The sequence below is a fragment of the Aphelocoma coerulescens genome, chromosome 10, assembly GCF_041296385.1.
Source record: "Aphelocoma coerulescens isolate FSJ_1873_10779 chromosome 10, UR_Acoe_1.0, whole genome shotgun sequence".
NCBI lineage: Eukaryota > Metazoa > Chordata > Aves > Passeriformes > Corvidae > Aphelocoma > Aphelocoma coerulescens.
Window position 1 is genome coordinate 2,959,071 of NC_091024.1, and position 17,955 is coordinate 2,977,025.

A 17,955-nucleotide genomic window follows, 5' to 3' on the forward strand; every position below is an offset into this window, starting at 1 on the left:
ATAAATTCATCTTACAAGTCAAAACTTTGTAAAATAAATAAGCTGTTTCTAATGTATAAATCCTATTCTAAAATACATTAACGATAACTGATCACTTAAAACACTTTGGGTCCAGTGTTGGGTCTCTAGTTAAATACCAGAAGTCTGGGCAAGGATCTTCCTATCTGGATCTCTGAATGCCCAGATTAAAGCTAACTTTCTGGTCTGGGTACAGTAAATTCTGTATTTTGCAGTATCTCTGAAGAGACAGTTTCCACAATAATTCAACTTAATGTATGTGTTAATAGTTTGAGATGCTGTATGAAAATTACTATTGTAAAAATACTGAATAATGAGTTTGGGGATCATGATATATTGTGCAACCCTGGTATGATCAGCATTAGAGACTTTTGAATGAAATACTGAATCCTTGATGCTCTCTGTTTGGAGTGCAGGTACTTTGTGGTACGTAATGATTGAAGGACAATATTTGACTGTAATTTGTGAGGTATCTGCAGAGCCATGTTCCAGTTTGTAAACAATAATCCAAAAACAGCTTTGTCGCAAAATCATAATAAATTGAATAAACCAGTACAAGGGAGAGAGTGAAATACATGTTCTGTAGGACAACCACTGCACTTCTTGCAGCACCAGTTCTCCCTGCTGCATGTCCCACGGTACAAATCCACATATTAATGGTTAATATTGGATAATTTTCATTTTGCATTTATTGCTCTCAGTCTTTGACTACATAAGGTAAAGAATAAGGCAGCAGTTCCCAAAACATATGAAATTAGGCACTGGAACTCTGACAACTCGCACAGGTTTTGCTCATTTCTTGTTTGTAACTCTGAAGCTGGACAGAGCACTTGTACATTCCAAACGTGTTCAGCAGCAGTTGTCGGGCCTTGGACTGAACATCTTCCCATTTAGATGAACTACCAGGAACTGGAAAATTAAGAAAATAATTAATAAATTCACTCTGTAAGAGACCTGGGCAATCCACCGATGAGAATAATTTTTGCTCCAGTCATTTATTAATTTAGTATTGTTCTTGTGGTCACTGTGTGACCTCTTTATTATAACTGTTATTTTACACCTCTCTTGACAGAACTCTGTGTGTCTGACACTTTGCCCCAAAAACCTGAGCTTTCTTACTAAGAACTGATATTCGTAGTATAGTTAGATGTCTGAATCAGCACATGTTTTGGCAAAACATTTCTTTTTCATATATTAGATTGATCCACATTAGAACTTCACCCTTTCTTTCCCTAAACATGTGAGAAAATTTCTGAGGAGAAATTTTGTGTTGCTTTTTTTCCCCTACCCAAAGAATCTGCATTGGGTATTTTGGTATGAATCTATTTTATTTGCACAATTTTCATTTACACCATGTGTTTCTGGGCCAAGGTATTCTATTCCTTGCTGTACAAAACCAGAGTTAGTAGATTTTCTTTCCCCAGAATGATATTTCTTGGTTCAACTTAGCAATATGAAGAGGAAGTGGCAGGGTTTATCCTACACTTGGATTTAATTTAGAATTATGCTATCCAGTAGCTTACCTAGTTGCAAGTGGACTATGGCAGTTGTTTTTCCTGCAGTGAGAGACCAAACATTTAAATCTTCTATAGAATAAACATCTTCAATTTTCATCAAGTCTTCCTTGATGCGATCCACGTTTAAGTGCCTTGGAACTCCTGTGATACCAAACATGAGATAAAATTAATTCTGTCTTCTGCAAAGTTTCAGTAGCCTTTAAAATGTCATGACAGATCTCAATGTCAAAAAAAATTAGAATTTGTGCTGTTGGAAGTGATTAGTAACTTCCATGTTATCAACAGAAAATAATATGGAAATGGACCTGTTAAGTCCAGCATGGATACAGAAGTTGTACAGGAATTGCAGTGCTGTCTCAACTGGAATCTGTCCTGTCCAGAATCCACTCTCTGGCAACAGCCAACGTTAGATCCTTTGCAATTATGTAATTTTGTTGACAACTTTACTGCAGCTTCTAGCCCTAGTAACTGCTTAGGCCAGACTCTAAGGTCAAAATCTGTTAAAAAATAAAATGCTAGGGCCTGTCTCCTGAAACTTCTCTTCAGGTACCTGATATCATGTTCACAGGCTACAGTAATCCATGTGCAGTGGTCACCACAGAGGACTGTGTCTTACAGTGTGTCATCTCTGCAAATCAGAGATCAAGTCCTTTAGGTATTTTCAGCAGCACCTCTGTAACTTAACCATCACCAGCCCTTTATCTGTACAAAGGGCAGAATCAAAATTTTAGATGATCAACATGGCTCAAAAACTAATACAAGTACTGAATAAACTCCTTCTGAGTAGTTTTGATTCTATAGTAGCTTTTATTGGTTATTTTCTAGTTTTATGGAGTTTCTTTATATATACTATGAGGAGTCCAGCCACTTGCTTCTCAAATTTCTTCACTTTTGGCATGACTTCTCTGAACCTGGTGCCTTACTGTCTCTTAAATTATGTTAGTTCCATACTACCTCTTTTGAAAGTTCAGTGTCTAGGATTGTCTCATATGAAACAAAATTTTCCTTCTAGTGGAGACCCATCAAAATTTATTTAGCTAAATAATTTAGATAAATAATTTAGGTAAATAACTAGCTAACTGTCTGGTATTTGTACAGCTTTTTTTTTCCCAGGACAAATGGACTTAAATTCTCGTATCTACATGGTACTTGTGATGGGCTTCCATTCTGCCTTATAAATCTATATTAAAAGCTGAAATCTCATTGCTTGTGTTGGATAGCTATTTAATTTTTTAATTTAGCATTCTTAGTATAATGAGGAAGCTTAAGTTAATACTAAAAGTTGATAAAGCTTCAAGGGCCTTGATGTTGCAGAAGCACTTTCCAGTACAAACACAAGTCCATTCTCTGGAGATCCTGAATTTGAGTTGGCAAAGTTCCCTAGCATGCATAAAGCCCATGTATCATCACTTTTAATGACATCATTAATTTAGAGATTTTTATGACAACTGGGATACCTATGCAAACAGCTACAACTCAAAACATCTGGAATCTGATACTTCATTAGTTTGCCTTATCTATTTTCTTCAGCTAAATCTATTGCCTTGGAGGGTTCTTCAGTGAATTTCATCATTTTTACCTTCTCAGTGAACTTCCACTTTGTTTGATTTTTTTTTTTTAATCTTAAGTGACAGCAAAAGCACTTGACTGAAGATTCTGAGGTTTCTGATTTAACTTCATAACGTAATAAAAGTAAAGTCAATGATAATTCACATGAAACAGTTAAGAATGTGCAGTTAAAACCTAGGATTTTTCTCCCAGCCCTAACATCTTCACTTTCATAAAGTAATAGTACTAGATCAAGCAGTAATAGTTGGCATGTAAGCTATGATAAAGCAAAGGATGTTGCTGACATGTTTCCTTCTATGTCACAAGAGATAAGATCCTTCAGCCTATGTTCAACTTTTTCTTCCCTTTTTTTTTTCTTCTTTTTACACCACTCTTAACTTGCAGCTTCCCCTATGGGAACAGTAGATACACACAACTAATTCAAAGTAATGCAGTTGTGGAAAGGGGAAGACAGAACAGGCATGAACCACATGTCCAGCCATTTACCTAAGCTTGCTTCCTCCTTTTACCTGCATTCACATTCATTTTAACTGTACAAGTAATTAAAGTGAGAGTGTAGAACTGAGTCTGGGCAAATGTTCACTTGATTTAGCTGAGAGTCACTGCAGACACACAGGAAAGTTCTGTACATTTCACTTCCCCATCTCCTGATGGTAAAGAGTGTGCAGAGATAGGACTTGTGTTGTTCTGGCCAAGTCAGACACCTAAAGACTGCTGCAATTTAGAGGAACCATAAAGAACCACCAGAATAAAGCAGCACCAATACAGACAGATCTCCAGGCACAACCCAGTTAGAGATGGTGATCACGATGTCAAGAAAGGGCCAATGCTCACTGGTATTTGGCATGTAAGGTACTGCAGACTGGGCACAGATCTTACCTTCCAGAATAATAACTCCTGTGTCACACAGAATTCGAACTGTTGTAAAAACCACCAGTATGGAAAATACATATGTACATACAGGATCAGCAATCTTGTATTCTGGCTGCAAGGGAAATTTCACAATGTCAAAGGAGGTATGAAAACAAGCTCCCTTACAAAAATGTGACTCAGAAAACACAGTTACTTCTAGTTCCAAATTTTATGAATAATTTTTTTTTGCTTGAATAGTTAGAAAATATGTAATAGAAACAGATTTGCTTATTTTGCATGAATGTATGAAGCTTATCATAAAATATCACAGATATTTTAAATAACCTATAAAACCAGGCCCCTTTTTACTTTAATCACCGGAGCTGAAAAGCCAAGAATTCCCCCGTGGCTCCAGAAGAGGCCCCTCCTTACCTTAAAGCGGATGATGTAGGCAGCTACGAGCACCCCAATGCTCTGTACCAGGTCCCCCAGGGCATGGACAAACGCTGCTCTCACGGCCAGGCTGCTGTGTCCATGGCTGCTGCCCTGGGCTGTGTTTGGAGAGTTTGGCTGAGGTACGTGAGAGTGAGGGTGGGAATGGGAGTGGGAGTGAAGGTGGCCAGACTGATTCAGCAAAAACCCCATTCTGAAAGTGGAAGAAAAAAAACGCTTCAAGAAACAGGCTTTAGGGAGGATTTGTTGGTGTTTTTCATTTTAAACCAAGTAATTGAAAAAGTAGTATTCAGTGTAATTTCTTGTCTTATTTATGAAAAATTCAGAGGTCCAGCAAAATTACATCCCAAGAGGAAGTTACAGGCCATGAATGAATTAGCAGCTTATTCAGAAATACATTTGTGAGTGTTAATGGAGAGAGAGATCTTACATTAAGTTAACTGCAACACCGACGGCTGCTGTGATGAGCATTATATCACCATTTATTTCATAGTCCATATGGATAGTTCTCTGAACAGCCTCATACAAGAGGAATGCCATAAGGATATAGACCAGCAGTACACTAATGATGGCTGACAGTACTTCTGCAAACAGAAAGGAAAAAACGTTATAAAAATGTGTCTCAGCTCCATTTTTATTTCCAAATTAGAATGTGGACAGGGCCTTGTTTTAACTACTTTATGCATATTATACCTAATATAAACGAACAAGTTGTGTGGCAAATAAAACTTGTAAAATAGGATTAACCAATGGAGTTTGTTCTAATCTACTCCTTCACATGTCCCTGTCATCACTGTATACCTCAAATTATGTTTTCTCTGAAAACTTCTGCACAGGTGATGATCCTGACTTCTTCAGACAACCCAGAACATTTGCCTGAGAAGTTACAAGCAAAGGCCCTGTCCAGGGATGAGGAGGACAGGTGATCTCAAACATCACCAGTCCACCCACAATAAAAGAAACAAAAGTTTTAAGGTCCTACCATAAAGAAAATAGGTACTTCCAAATGGGCCACTAGATTGCTTTTATCATAAACTTATTTTTACCCTCTAGCTTCATATTCTTAAAACTATTGCTGTGCAGCAGCTGAAATTTAACAAAATAAAAGCAATACAGCTGACAGAGAAAACATTAGCCCAGTTAACGACTGTCCCACTTATAAGCATGTTAATACAGGGCTTTACAAAAAGCACTGGGAAAACCTTAATGCTCACTCCATTGTATTGCATGTAAATCTGCAGCCATGCCTGAGTAATCTGTAATCATTATGCATAATGCTCATTACTGTCACTTGCCAGATGGATCACTGGGATCTCAGCCTTCCTCTGCGAACTCAGAGGTGGAATTAATTTACTTGGAATTGTAATGTTTGTTCTTCCCCCTAGTTCCACACGTTGCCCTGATTTCCTCCCCAGTAAGGGCAAAGTTCTTCCCTTTGGCTATACCATAGGTCTAAGAACACTCATCTGAGAATTGCCTCTGTTCTCCCTCTGCTTTGAATCTGTCAGCATGCAGTACAACTTTGGTTACTGCAGATGTCATTTCTAACTCAGAAGTGTTTTAATTTTATTTATTATTACAGAAAAAAACCCCATGCAGTTATATCAGCATTTTAATATCACCAAAATCACTTGATCCATACACTGAATTATTAGCATCATTATGGGAGAAGACACTCACACCAACGCATTCAGCTGCTGGGTAGTGTGTCAATGCCTGGATGAGGAACAGCATTACCAGGCAGTAACAAGGCTCTGAAAGGGAACTGTCACAGTCTGAGATGATTTCAGAGCAACTTGAAAATTCTGGAAATATCCATGCAAATGGAAGTGATCTTTACGAAGCTGGCAAGGGCCTTAAAAGTACACAATACATTGCTTAGAAGGTTTTCCAGAATGCTTTTTTAAAAACTTGTGAAGCCATAGCATATTAGCATTTACCAGAGAAACAATACAGTGTGCTTTTACAATCTAAACGCATGTTTTCTGCAATGGAAACCAGTGTTTTCCTTGCAGTTTCTTCCACAGTCACTGTCATGTCAGCATTGTAAATCTGGCTGAGATCTTTCACTTCTTGTGAAATGAACTGTGCACAGTTTCAGTGGACTGTCTGATTCTGTCATTACTGACATTGTCTCTGCAGCAATGGAAAAGTGCCAGATTCCATATCTATGCTTAAATCTGCTCAGTGTCTTGCTGAAAAGGAGGTATCTGCACTTGGTGGTGAAACTGAACTATTTTTGGCTTCCAGAATTTAATTCTTTTTCAACATGACTGCAATTTCCATTATTTTGTCTTCACTTTTCTAACCCATTCTTAAATCTGTCAGCTTCCTTTTCACGACTGAAAATGGAATAAAACTGAAGATGGAACTTATATATTATGTATGCAAAGAGAATTCAAATAAATGAAAATTAGTGCTAACTTCTTTCTGGAATTCAACTGGATAACTAACAGGTCTGTGGCTTTTACAAAGCAATGTTTATGGGGACAAGTTTGAAAATTCATCATTCTACAAACTAAAATAACAAGTACCAGAAACATTGTTCTTTAGAACATTTTCATGCCTACTGAATGTATGGATTATCTTAAAACTTAATGCAAAGCAGGTCAGTGATGAGACAGTTCTTGCACATATTCCCAGCTTTAAACAAATGCTCCACATCTTTTTCTGACAGATGCCCAATGTGTACCCTATTTTTAACATCCCAACATGTTTTAACATCTCTCTTGTGAAATTTAAGCTATTCTTGAACTGGTATTATTTGCTGACAAGCTTCTTACATATAGGTTACTTGGAAAAATGTGTTACAATGAGGATATACCCTAGAAACTGCTTTGTTCCATTGCCAGCACTCACTGATGTGTGAAACTGGGCCCTCAGGCCACAGCATTCAGACTGGGTGCCTAAAAGCAGGCAAATAAATTTCACAAATGTGATTTTTAAAAAGACTGTGTGTAGTAATTTTGAACCATCCCATCTTCTTCATTTTGGGGGTCCCTGGCAAGGCCTTTACTCACTTCCCCTTCCCTACTGCAGCATGGAAACTCTTCTCCCCAGCCCCAGGCTCTCCTCCTCCTCCTCCAGACAGCTGCACTGCTGTTACTCATGCAGGATGGTTGAAGTAAAAAGGAACCCTGGAAATTGGGTAGTCCTGCTCAAGGGAGGATCAACTACAGCAGGTGGCTCAGGGCTGCTTCCAGGTGAATTTCATGTATTTCCAACTGAGGACACTCCACAACCTGTTCTAGTCCTTGACCACCTACTGGCACTGGGAGCAGAAAAGGAGGACCAAGTGCTGCAGAACTGAGAAGCTTCTCTCCTAGGGAGAAGGGCAGTACATACTAATTTTATGGGCCACATCTGGCCCATGGACCACCACTGGACCAGTCTGACTAGTATTTTTCTTGGCAGTAAAATGGAAAGAAAAAAATATATAGAAACTGAGGTGGCAGGAATCCTCAGGGATTTCTTCTTTCACATTAATTGCAAAATCAGAGAAAATTTACAGGACTGAGCAAGATTTTAATGGTTAAGCAAGTTCCTTTTATTCTTCTTAAGATACACCCCTGTTTTAATCTAGGCCATGGCATGTTCAATGTATGTGCTATTTGGTTTTAGAAAAGTTACAAAGACATAGAAACTACCCAAATGATTTTGAAATAGGGTTAAAGCATGTATAAATGCTAACAAACATCCTTCTGGAGAGTATGAGCAAATGCCAGGGGCATGCCTGCAAGGTCAGGTTTCAGTATCAGGGGAGCTCCTATCACAAAATTAAAACTTAATGAAAGAAAAGTTTGTAATGGGAAATGCTGGCATTGCTAATGCTTTCTTGCTAGAGCCCCAAAGAGCTTAGCTAGTGTACAGAGTTATGCATTCATGCACTAGTGACTAACTGATGACAAATGACAAGGAGTGATGGAGTTGTTGAATTCTACTGCTGTTCTAGCAGCAAAAATAAGAATTGCAAATAGTGACTACATAAGATTGAAATTCCTTGGAAAATGTATGCTATAGAGTGTCACAGAAAACAGGTAGAAAACTGTGACACTAGAAATTCTCTATTTCATGAAAAAGAAACTTTGAAGCTTTTGCTAAAATGTCTACAGACCTGCAGCTGCCTATTATGAATTATTATATCCAGTTAGCAACCACATGAAAACACCCTTTATCATCATTACATTTCCAAACATGAAGTAAGAAATCCTGAAAATATTCTTCCAAGGGTTAGTCCATAATTCTGTTTATACTTCTTTTTACAGACACCTAAACTGGACAGAGGTTAAGCAACTTGCTGTACTTTGCAAACCACGGGAAATTTTGACCTCAGCTTTCTGTAGTTTGGGGAATGCAAAAGGAATACTGATTTATACGACTTCTGGCAGGGCAGAGCTCTCTAATAATATGTTCCATGTAACTTCTTAGTAGAGGATTAAAATGTAATTTTTCACATTGAATAGGACCTTTTACCAGTATCACAATTCTGCTGAAGTCAACAAGATTTTGTAAATCCTGGGTACTGGCAATAATCTGTTGTGAACAACAATGGGCTGCCATGCACAGCTCCTGCACCAACAATGTCATCATGAATTCCATTCCCCAGCCTCCCTCTTCAAGATGGAAGGTGAATCAGGCATTCAGAATTTAACTCTGACTCTGCTAAGTCCTAGTTGACAGAGATGGAGAGACCTGCCCTGCTCCCGGTGAATGAAATTCTGCCATCAAACTTTTGGCCAAGTTGTTGTTTTTTTTCAGTCTATTCACTTGTGGGAATACAAGCTAAGTAGTGTATCCACAATGGCCAGAAAGGACATTAAGAGTCAGTTAAAGCAACTCTTAGGTTTGTTGCTACTTTCTTTCTAGCTACCTATTCTTCTAGAATTAGGTGCTCTTTACAGTTGTTGCTTATAATACACTTTAAAAGCAAAATCTGCTATCTACATACCTAAACGATGAAATCCAAAAGTGAACCTCTTTGTCGGAGATTTTGCAGACAGCCAGAGAGCGAGGAGGGTCAAAATAATACCACTAAGGTCAGTTAGCATGTGAAGTGCATCTGTCATAATTGCTAGACTGTTAGCAACATAGCCACCTGAAAACATAATTGGAAAAGTCAGGACACATGACACTTTTAATTATTTTACGTAATATCTTCTTGCATAGCTTACAGTTATTTCTTTTCAGAATAGTGCAGTAAGTACATGAGAGCCCTTCTCATACTCACTAAACATGGGGAGGTTTTGCCATTACAAGAAAAATGCCTTGCTATAATTTAAAGCTACCATAGTTAGAAGTGCAGTCAAGTGTGCTTTCTATTAAGAGTAACATAGAAAGGATTAACTCCTGTAATTCTAACAGAGACTACTTGCATCATAACGTTTGCCATATCAGGTCCAAAACAGTTTTGTATCTTTTCTCCACATATTACTGCACAACTGATTCTTTTCTTAAACTACATCTGTTAAACATTCTGACATTACAGAACAGGAACAGAAGTCCAAAGATTCAATGACCAGGAAATTTACCCTGTCCCCTTTTTATTTTTATTACGTTATCTTTTAACCTTAATTATTCCCTGTCCTGGAAGGAGCGTGTACGTTCTTCCAATATCTATTGCAGACAATGACTTTCAGTTGTACAGCATTTTTCTTTGTTATTACCATAATCTTTTCTTGTAATTATGAGCTGCATTGAGACAAATAACCTGAGATCAAAGGTGAATATCTTTGTTCCAATTCAACTGCTAGTGCTACTATTGGATGGGTGAGAGATTTAAACAGCGCAGCTCTCACTTAAGTATCCCTTATACAAAGGGGAATCAAGGACAAGGCTGTGTTGTCTTGCATATGCTTGAAGGTAAGCCCATTATCTCAGAAAAGATCACATCTTCAGTGTCCGCTCAGCTATGATTTGGTTTCTCTTTTTACCTTGAGATTGTCGTGCAGCCTGTAAATTGTACTGAGCAAAGCGTGCAGCTGGTGTGCCATTTGGCAGGCTTCAGGCTCCAACTAGCATTTCAAATAAAGAAATCTTCGTATACAATTAAAATTGTCTTAGTGAAGAGGCTGACCAGAAGAAATAGCAAAGGGGAATTCACAACTGGCTGATTGCTTTTAACACTAGTCATAAAACCTGTGTGTGTGTGGCTGTGGGTGTTCTTATGTACACACCTGCAGAGAGAGCTACTCTTTCCTCCCCAGCCAAACACGGAGCACAGTTGGTACTGCAGTACTGTTTGTGCTGTGGGTAACTACCAAATGCACTACATTTCAAACTGCTCCTTTCCTCCAGTCCCTTTCTTCAATTGTTCAGAACTTTCTATGTCAAATTCTTCTGAGGCTGAAATTCTCCAAAAGGCCATCACAGCTCAAAAACAATGAGTTTTTAAGATTTAGCAATTCAGCGGCTTTTTAAGTAAAATGAGTTATGCCTTTCCTTTCTGAATTAATTTTTGTTCTCCCATAATTTAAAAAAAAATCACTTAGAAAAGTGCAACTCAGCCTCTTTTATAGTCAACAGAAAAGAAACAATAATCTATATCCAAGGACGTTTAGTTCAGCAGTTTATACATATCATTATCTATAGTATATATGTTGATTCATATGCATTAATTTTGAGAATCACTTCAGTCCAAGAGTCAATTCCACTTCGGCTAGCGTCTCACTTTTAAAGACTTCCAAAATAAAATGATAAGGAAGGAATTCAGGTACTGAAGCTAAACATAGTGCAGCATGCGGATTAAGGAACATAATCACCATTTATGGAATTCTGAAATCAAAGGTTCTCTGTTTCTAAAGGTATCGGTTCATTGCTCGGTTAAAGGTACTGCCTAGGGGATGTTTAAATACAATTGGCAACTTGGAAAAAAAGACATCTATAACCTTTACAAATAGACAGCTTGATGGCTCACCACTGTTTTCAGTGACCCATGAAGGACAGCAGTTCTCCTCATGGATGATCAATTAGAAATCTCTAAACATAGCTGAAGACATCAAAACCCTGTCAGAAAAGCTAATTAGGACTTGCAGTGTGTTTTTCATTTCTTGATGCACAATGGTTTCCCCAAAGTGTAAATTGTTATCTGGCTGTTCATCAAACTAAACAGCAAACACTGAGATAGGCTGGGGTAATGGGTTTGGAAAAAATATGCCAATCAAGATTTCATGAAAAATGCTGCTGAAACAAGATTTCCTTCATCTTGACATTGGTAACAGACAGCAGAAAGACTTTTAGTGAAAAAATTGTCTGAAAGAATCTTCTGCCTTTTCCTCATAAACTCAAATCTGTCAAAGATCATATAAGTCAGTTTAAATGTCCTATATGATCAGAGTTTCCCAAATACCTGAGCTTCAGATCAATTCATAAAGTTCAAAAATTTGAAACCAACCAAAGAGAACATAGTACAGGGCTGGAGTGAAATAAATTAAGCAGGTGGGGCACTGACCCAGGACTTGGGGCTATATCTCTAATTACTCTTCTGCTGATGATTACTTGCCCTATCACAAGTCATTCAGGTCGAGATCCACAGAAGTACAGAGATATCCAAACCCTCTGATTATTCTCTGTGGAAGATGGATGCCTGAATATTTTATGGGTCTGGCCCTCAGTGCTCTCTGATTCTATACCCAAAGAACGAAATATGGCTGGAAGCAGCACACCCAGACCCGAGGAGGACGAGCCACAGTACAGCACTAACACTTTGTACAGACAAATTCAGCCTGCACAAGTCCTGACTGTATGGGAAGAACAATAGATGATGTGACAGTGATGAGAGAGTATTTTTATTCTCAACATCTATTATTTCTAGAGCTCTCCCTGCACTAGCTATGGGGATGTCTACAACTGCATGAATCAGATCCAAAGCCCCAGTAGAAACACTCCCAGTGACTGGAGCATCAACCTGCCAACAGCTTGGAGATTATTCGGTAAGAGGCCCTTCAGATCAACTAAATTCAGTGTACATCAGAACTCTGATAGGAACACAATCAGTTAACATCACTCTCATGTTAAATGATGTCTAAGCCTAAAATACAACACTGTTGCTTATCAAATTTACCTGAGTTCATGCTGAACCAAAATCTCAGCCAGAGAACAAAACATGGAGCCAGGGGACAATTGGAGGCATTCAGCTAAATCCCCACAACTGGTTTGACACATAGTGCCTTAGCCATAATAAGCTGATGTATTGTGGCAGTGTTATTAATGACCAGCCACACACTGAGACATGCTGAAGGGCAAACCCACTTTTTTTCTATTAACCCATGTTCCTGAAATAAGGCCCCAAATAAGACTGGGGCAGACACAGTCAATAGTCTGGTCTTTCTCTGACAAATGGAATATTCATTCTAGGGGTTTTCTTCCCCTACATCTGTGAGACAAACTGCATTATTTATCCTCTAGCAATCATTTTGCTTCCTATCCATCTTGCACAAACTTGTCTTAAAGACACAACTCACAGCTGTCCTAGCAAAAGCATCCAAGAGCATGAGCTCAAGCTCACTTCACACGAGCACTCAATTGACTTAATTTGCAGAAGTCAGGAGGAGGATGTGGGTCCCATGCTACTGTTCTTCACTTCCAGAAAGTTTTTATGATTTAATTTTTTTTGTGTGTGTTTGAATTATGGCAAGTAATTAATCTGATTAGCTCTGATTCAGACTTGAATGTTGAAAATAAAGAAATTTAAAAGCAATTAATTGCAATGGAGAGACCTGGCTCAACATACACATCAATGTAGTGGCACTGTGTAGTGCTCCCCACAACTCCAAATCAGGGGACAGTGGATGAGAGCGTTTAAGCATTTTTCAGGAGGCTGAGTCACACCCAGCAGACACTTGCACTGCATCGCATGGATGTATCCAATAAACAAATAGTAACAGGACACAGGAAATGAGATTAAAAGATAAATACTGAACTTTGTAAAAATGATTAGATAATGGCCAAGTCGTAACATTTAACAGCTAATCTATGCATCTCAGGGACACTCATTTTATTTCAAGTCTATGCTGCTACAGCTTATTAGATAAAGCACAGTTGTTCAGTACAGACTGGTGTATAATGCACAGGTCTCCTCATCCTGCACGGTCATTAGGAGGGAGCAATAAAAGCTGAACTTGAGCAATAGGTTCATTCTTCTGACCAACAATCAGATGTTTATATAGGAACTCATTTTCAGGTAAAACCCCACTATACTTCTGCAAATACTAACAAAAACTACAAATAATTTAATGCAACTACTTGGTATTCTTACACCTTGTAGCAGAAAGCGTTAAAATATCACTTTAATTGACTGTGCTCATATGATTTATGTCTGGATGGAGCACATGCTAGTTCAGAGCACAGCAGGACATCAAGAAGTTCTCAAGAGAGTGACTTTTTCACTGGATTGCTGTTGATAGCTCAGGACTTCTTTTCAGTTCTAAGTAACATGTGTATTGCTGTATCTGGTGAATAAGGACGAATACCCCCCCAATACTAGTTTTGTTATTATGGTAAATGTCACATTTGAAACTCTATTTCCCTCTTTTTCTCTTGCTGCAAACACAGCAAGATATTAGGGCAGTGATCAAACAATGCTGCAACTGAAATTGTTCATGCCACTTCTCCTTTGTTAAAAACACCTTAAAAGCTTAAAAGGATAAATAAAAAGCCATTAGACAAAGAAAAATATGCATATTTAATACCACTTCGGGGGATTGGTAAGAGATTCAGGCAAGAGAAGTTCCAAATTCTTTCATGGAAAATACAGGTGGACTTTATTCCCTCTCACTCTCTGCACATGCAGCTCATCTCTGTGGTCTCTCTAATGGACTGATGGTTTCTCTCAGTAAATACTCAAAGCCGCGGCCGGAGCAGGGTGACGAGCTGTGAGGCACCATGCCGGAGGGACGGCACAGAAGGCCCCCGACTCACCTATGAGCTCCCCCGTCATGAAGAGGAGGTAGAGAAGGGCAGCGAGCGTCAGCCGCTTCTTCACCTTCCTCTGCTTGGAGCGCTCCCGCCGGCTGCTGCAGCCGCTGCAGGGGTCCGGCCGGCTGGCCCGGGCGCTGCGCAGGGCGATGTCCCGGTCCAGCAAGGACTCATCGTCGGACGCCAGCCCCAGGGACGCCCCGTTCACCGGCGTGTCCGGGGCCGCCTCCGAGCCGTCGTCCGCCACCACCACGCGCAGCTTGTTAAACCTGGGGAAGTCCTCGTCTCCCACCTCGTCCGAGAAGTCAAAGGCACTGGAGTCGTTCAGGAACAGGGGGTCTTCGCTCCTGCCTAGCAGGGACTTGATGCTCGTCCAGAGCCCGGCCCCAGCCATAGCGGCGGCGCTCGGGGGCCTCGCCGGGCGCGGCCGACCCCCGAGCAGCCCGAGCGCGGCTCCGCTGGCGCAGCTCTGCCCTCGCAGGCGGCGCCCCGACCGCTCGTCGTCCCGTCAGGGCATGTCCCCTACATCGCCCCGCCGGGCCCTGCGCAGGCCGGACGGAACGCGGCGCGGGGCTCCGGCGCGGAGCGCCCCGGCACCGCCGGCCCACAGCGCCGCCTCCGCGCCGGGCACCGCGCCGCGAGGCGCTGTCACCGCCGGAGCCCCGCTCACCCCGCGCAGCGCTCAGCCGGCGCAGCCCCGCTCACGCCGCGGCCGGGCAGGCGGCGCCGGGCGCGGGGCCGCCTCCCTGCCGGCGCAGGGGGAACGCCGCCGCCGCCGCCATGCGCGTCACATCCCTCCGCTCCGCGCACCGCCGCGGGCGGCCACCGCGCCGCCCCCGCAACCCCTGCGCGCTCCCGGGGCCGCCCCGCGCACGGCGGCGGCAGCAGCGGGCGGGACCCGCGTCCCCTGCGCGCCCGCGGACCCCGCCGGCACCGCGCCTGCGCCGCCCGCGCGGGACGAACGCGGGTTCGAGCCCCGCTGCCGCCGCCCCGCCGGGCCCGCGCTGCCCGCGGAGCGGGGGGGATCGCGGGGCGGCGCTCGGGGCCGAGGGGCCCGCCCGGCGCGGCGGCGGCTCCCGCGCGTCCCTCGGGGTGGCCTGAGGGGCTGCTCCCGTTCCTCCGCGCGCTTGTGTTGAGCGGGTAAATGCCACGCGAGGTAGAGGCTAAGAACTGCCAAAGCCATACAATGCGGGTATGGTGGTCTGTGACAGACAAGAGGCTGTTTCCATGTACGCTGGAAGCCTGAACTGCATAGTTCCGTGCTCTGGCTTCAGATTTTGAAAGGCAGAAGTTTGCATTGTGTTGCTTTTCTCTTTCTCTGTCACTGCACAGCTCTTTACACCGTTTCAATAGCTTCATTAAGGCAGGCTTATAGGAAGTTTCATATGCCTTTCTGAACATTCCTTAAAGGATGTAAGGAGAAACAAACCTCAGGGACCCTGCTGATGTATAATTCCTTTCATAACTGTGCTCTAACTTAAGAGTAATTAGATTTTTGCCTTTATTAATTTTTCTGAGAGGTTATTCCCGCTCCTCATTGGTCTGAGTACTAGAAATTTTCTCCTGATTTGCAGCCGACATGTGCTCAGCAGCTATTTGTACCTATGGCCAAATTCTATTACTGTATTCAGTCAGTTCCCGAAGCCATAAATATTTCTGGGAAATGATGCCTGTCAGAGAGAAAGTACATAGCTTGTTTTTTTGACTTGGTTGAAAGAAGTTACCAAGTGAAGACTGGAGAGTTGTATAGAAGTGCAGGCTTTTGGAGACGGGCACTCCTTTTCTGGTCAAGGGCTGATAGCAGATTCTGGCAGGCATCAGGGCGGTGCTGCAGAACGTGGAGTGAGCCCCTTCTTGGAACTGGCCTTGGGTGGAGGTTGCTTATTGTTGTTCTCTTAATGATGCCCAAAAATAGACAGTATGACGCTTTGAACTCCCTTGCCACTTTACAATGTGACTGTTTTCCTGAGCATGTAATCTCAAGTTATTCTTCCTCAAGTGGCTAAAGTGGTGCCATCTCCTGCCCTTTCACGCACCTCATAATTCCCCTGGTAGCGTTATCAGCACAATTGTTCAGGGACCGGACAATGAACTGATATGGGCCAGAATTAAACAATGCATATTGGAAGGGTTTGGGATATATTTGTTCGTGTAACTGAGACTGCTTCCGTGATCTCAACTCGCTTAGACATCAATATGACAACTGAGGGGGCACTGAACAGTGTGGGAGTCAGAATGAGCAGCCAAGGCTGGGAACCAGTTAAGCCAGCCTTGCTGCCTAGAAAAGTCCTCCCAACTGTGTTCCAGTTAATTTAATGTTTCTCTTCTCTTTGGGTGATTTAACTCACTCTGTGTTTCAAGAGTTTTGCCACTTGCACCAGCACAAGCTAGGACACACAGACATGAGCAGCCAGGTTCCAGGAGCCACCAAAACAACTGCTTTTAAAACTGTCTTAAAATGTTGGGGCTTTGCACTGGAGCTTTGCTGCTTCTACAGGAACAGAAACTTTCAGCACTGAGGAAGGGTAGTAGCTGGGAGGACTAACACACTAAACCAGTGCACCGAGGTTTGCCAGCTCACCTTTTACTGAATAATTAAGACCAGATCTGAAGTGTTGTCAAGAACCAGTTCATACATTGGTAAGATGAGTCTCTGTTGAACAGAACCTTTTGTACCAGCCTGCAACACTCCATTTCTTTATTGTGACAGCCAAGGCTCTACTCTTTCTATAGTCTCGTTTACTTAATGAGGATGGAGAGTCTTTAAGAGGTTACCTATTAATGTGAAGTATTTCCTTTTCATGTTGTCATCCCTGAAGTCATGTGGCACTTCCAAAGCTGATGGTTTAAAACATCCTATTTGCTATACAATTCAAGCTAACTTAACTCATTTTCACTCAGATTTCTAGGCTGGGGCTTATGGTCACAATATATGTAACTGCTTAAATCAGTTGCAACAATAAAATCCAAAATGTGTATGTGACAGTGTTGCATTAAAGATTTCTGAACACAGTTGCTACAACATAAAATGAAAATGAAACACGATTATTTGGTGTTAACAGTATTACATACATAGGCACTTGGGAAATAGTTACTGTGAAACAGAGGACATTTTGCAGAAGAAAAGGAAAATGAAAAGTTTTCCATCAATCTCTTTTTTGGAGCATTTGGGTTGACAAATAGTTAAATTTTAATTTGTCTAGAAAACCAGATACCAGCTTTCTATTCCAATCCTTAGTCTATTTCTGCAAGACGTGGGAAGGCCGGGAACAGGCAAAGCAGGAGCACAAATCTGAAACTCCCACATCTCAAGTGAGACTATTTCAGAGTCATTATCTCACTTGTTCTTACTAGAAATTCCATCTGGAAGCTGAGAAGTCTTTCCCAGTGAAACTTTCAACAAAAGTTGTGGTTTTTCCCCCTTACCAGAAGAAACTTTTAAGTAAAATTGCTAACCAGTTGTAATTAAGAATTTGAGTCTGTACAAGTTAATTAACAACTTCGTGCCGTTGCTTCTTTAAAAGAACAGAAAAAGAAAAATGGGTGAGTTTTTAATCTGATAATGGAATAGTAACATAATTGTGATCAATAGTTAATTAGAATATGCATATGAAGAAAAATGCAAATAAATTTG

The 17,955-nt window shown here is 41.3% G+C and overlaps 1 protein-coding gene across 2 annotated transcripts; it reads right to left on the reverse strand.

Annotated features, from left to right (window-relative positions):
- Positions 1–689: 689 nt before the first annotated feature.
- On the reverse strand, positions 690–14,816 carry SLC30A4 (solute carrier family 30 member 4). 2 transcript variants are annotated; one of them, XM_069025597.1, is made up of 7 exons: positions 14,325–14,816; positions 9,358–9,504; positions 4,840–4,993; positions 4,389–4,602; positions 3,984–4,089; positions 1,542–1,676; positions 690–927 (listed from the first exon to the last, which is right to left on the reverse strand). In XM_069025597.1, the coding sequence occupies exons 1-7, from the start codon at positions 14,713–14,715 to the stop codon at positions 773–775; spliced, it is 1,302 nt and encodes a 433-aa protein (XP_068881698.1). In that variant the 5' UTR covers positions 14,716–14,816; the 3' UTR covers positions 690–772. The 2 variants fall into 2 exon arrangements, with proteins under 2 accessions (XP_068881698.1, XP_068881699.1); XM_069025598.1 differs by lacking the exon at positions 9,358–9,504.
- Between the last annotated feature and the right edge of the window lie 3,139 nt (positions 14,817–17,955).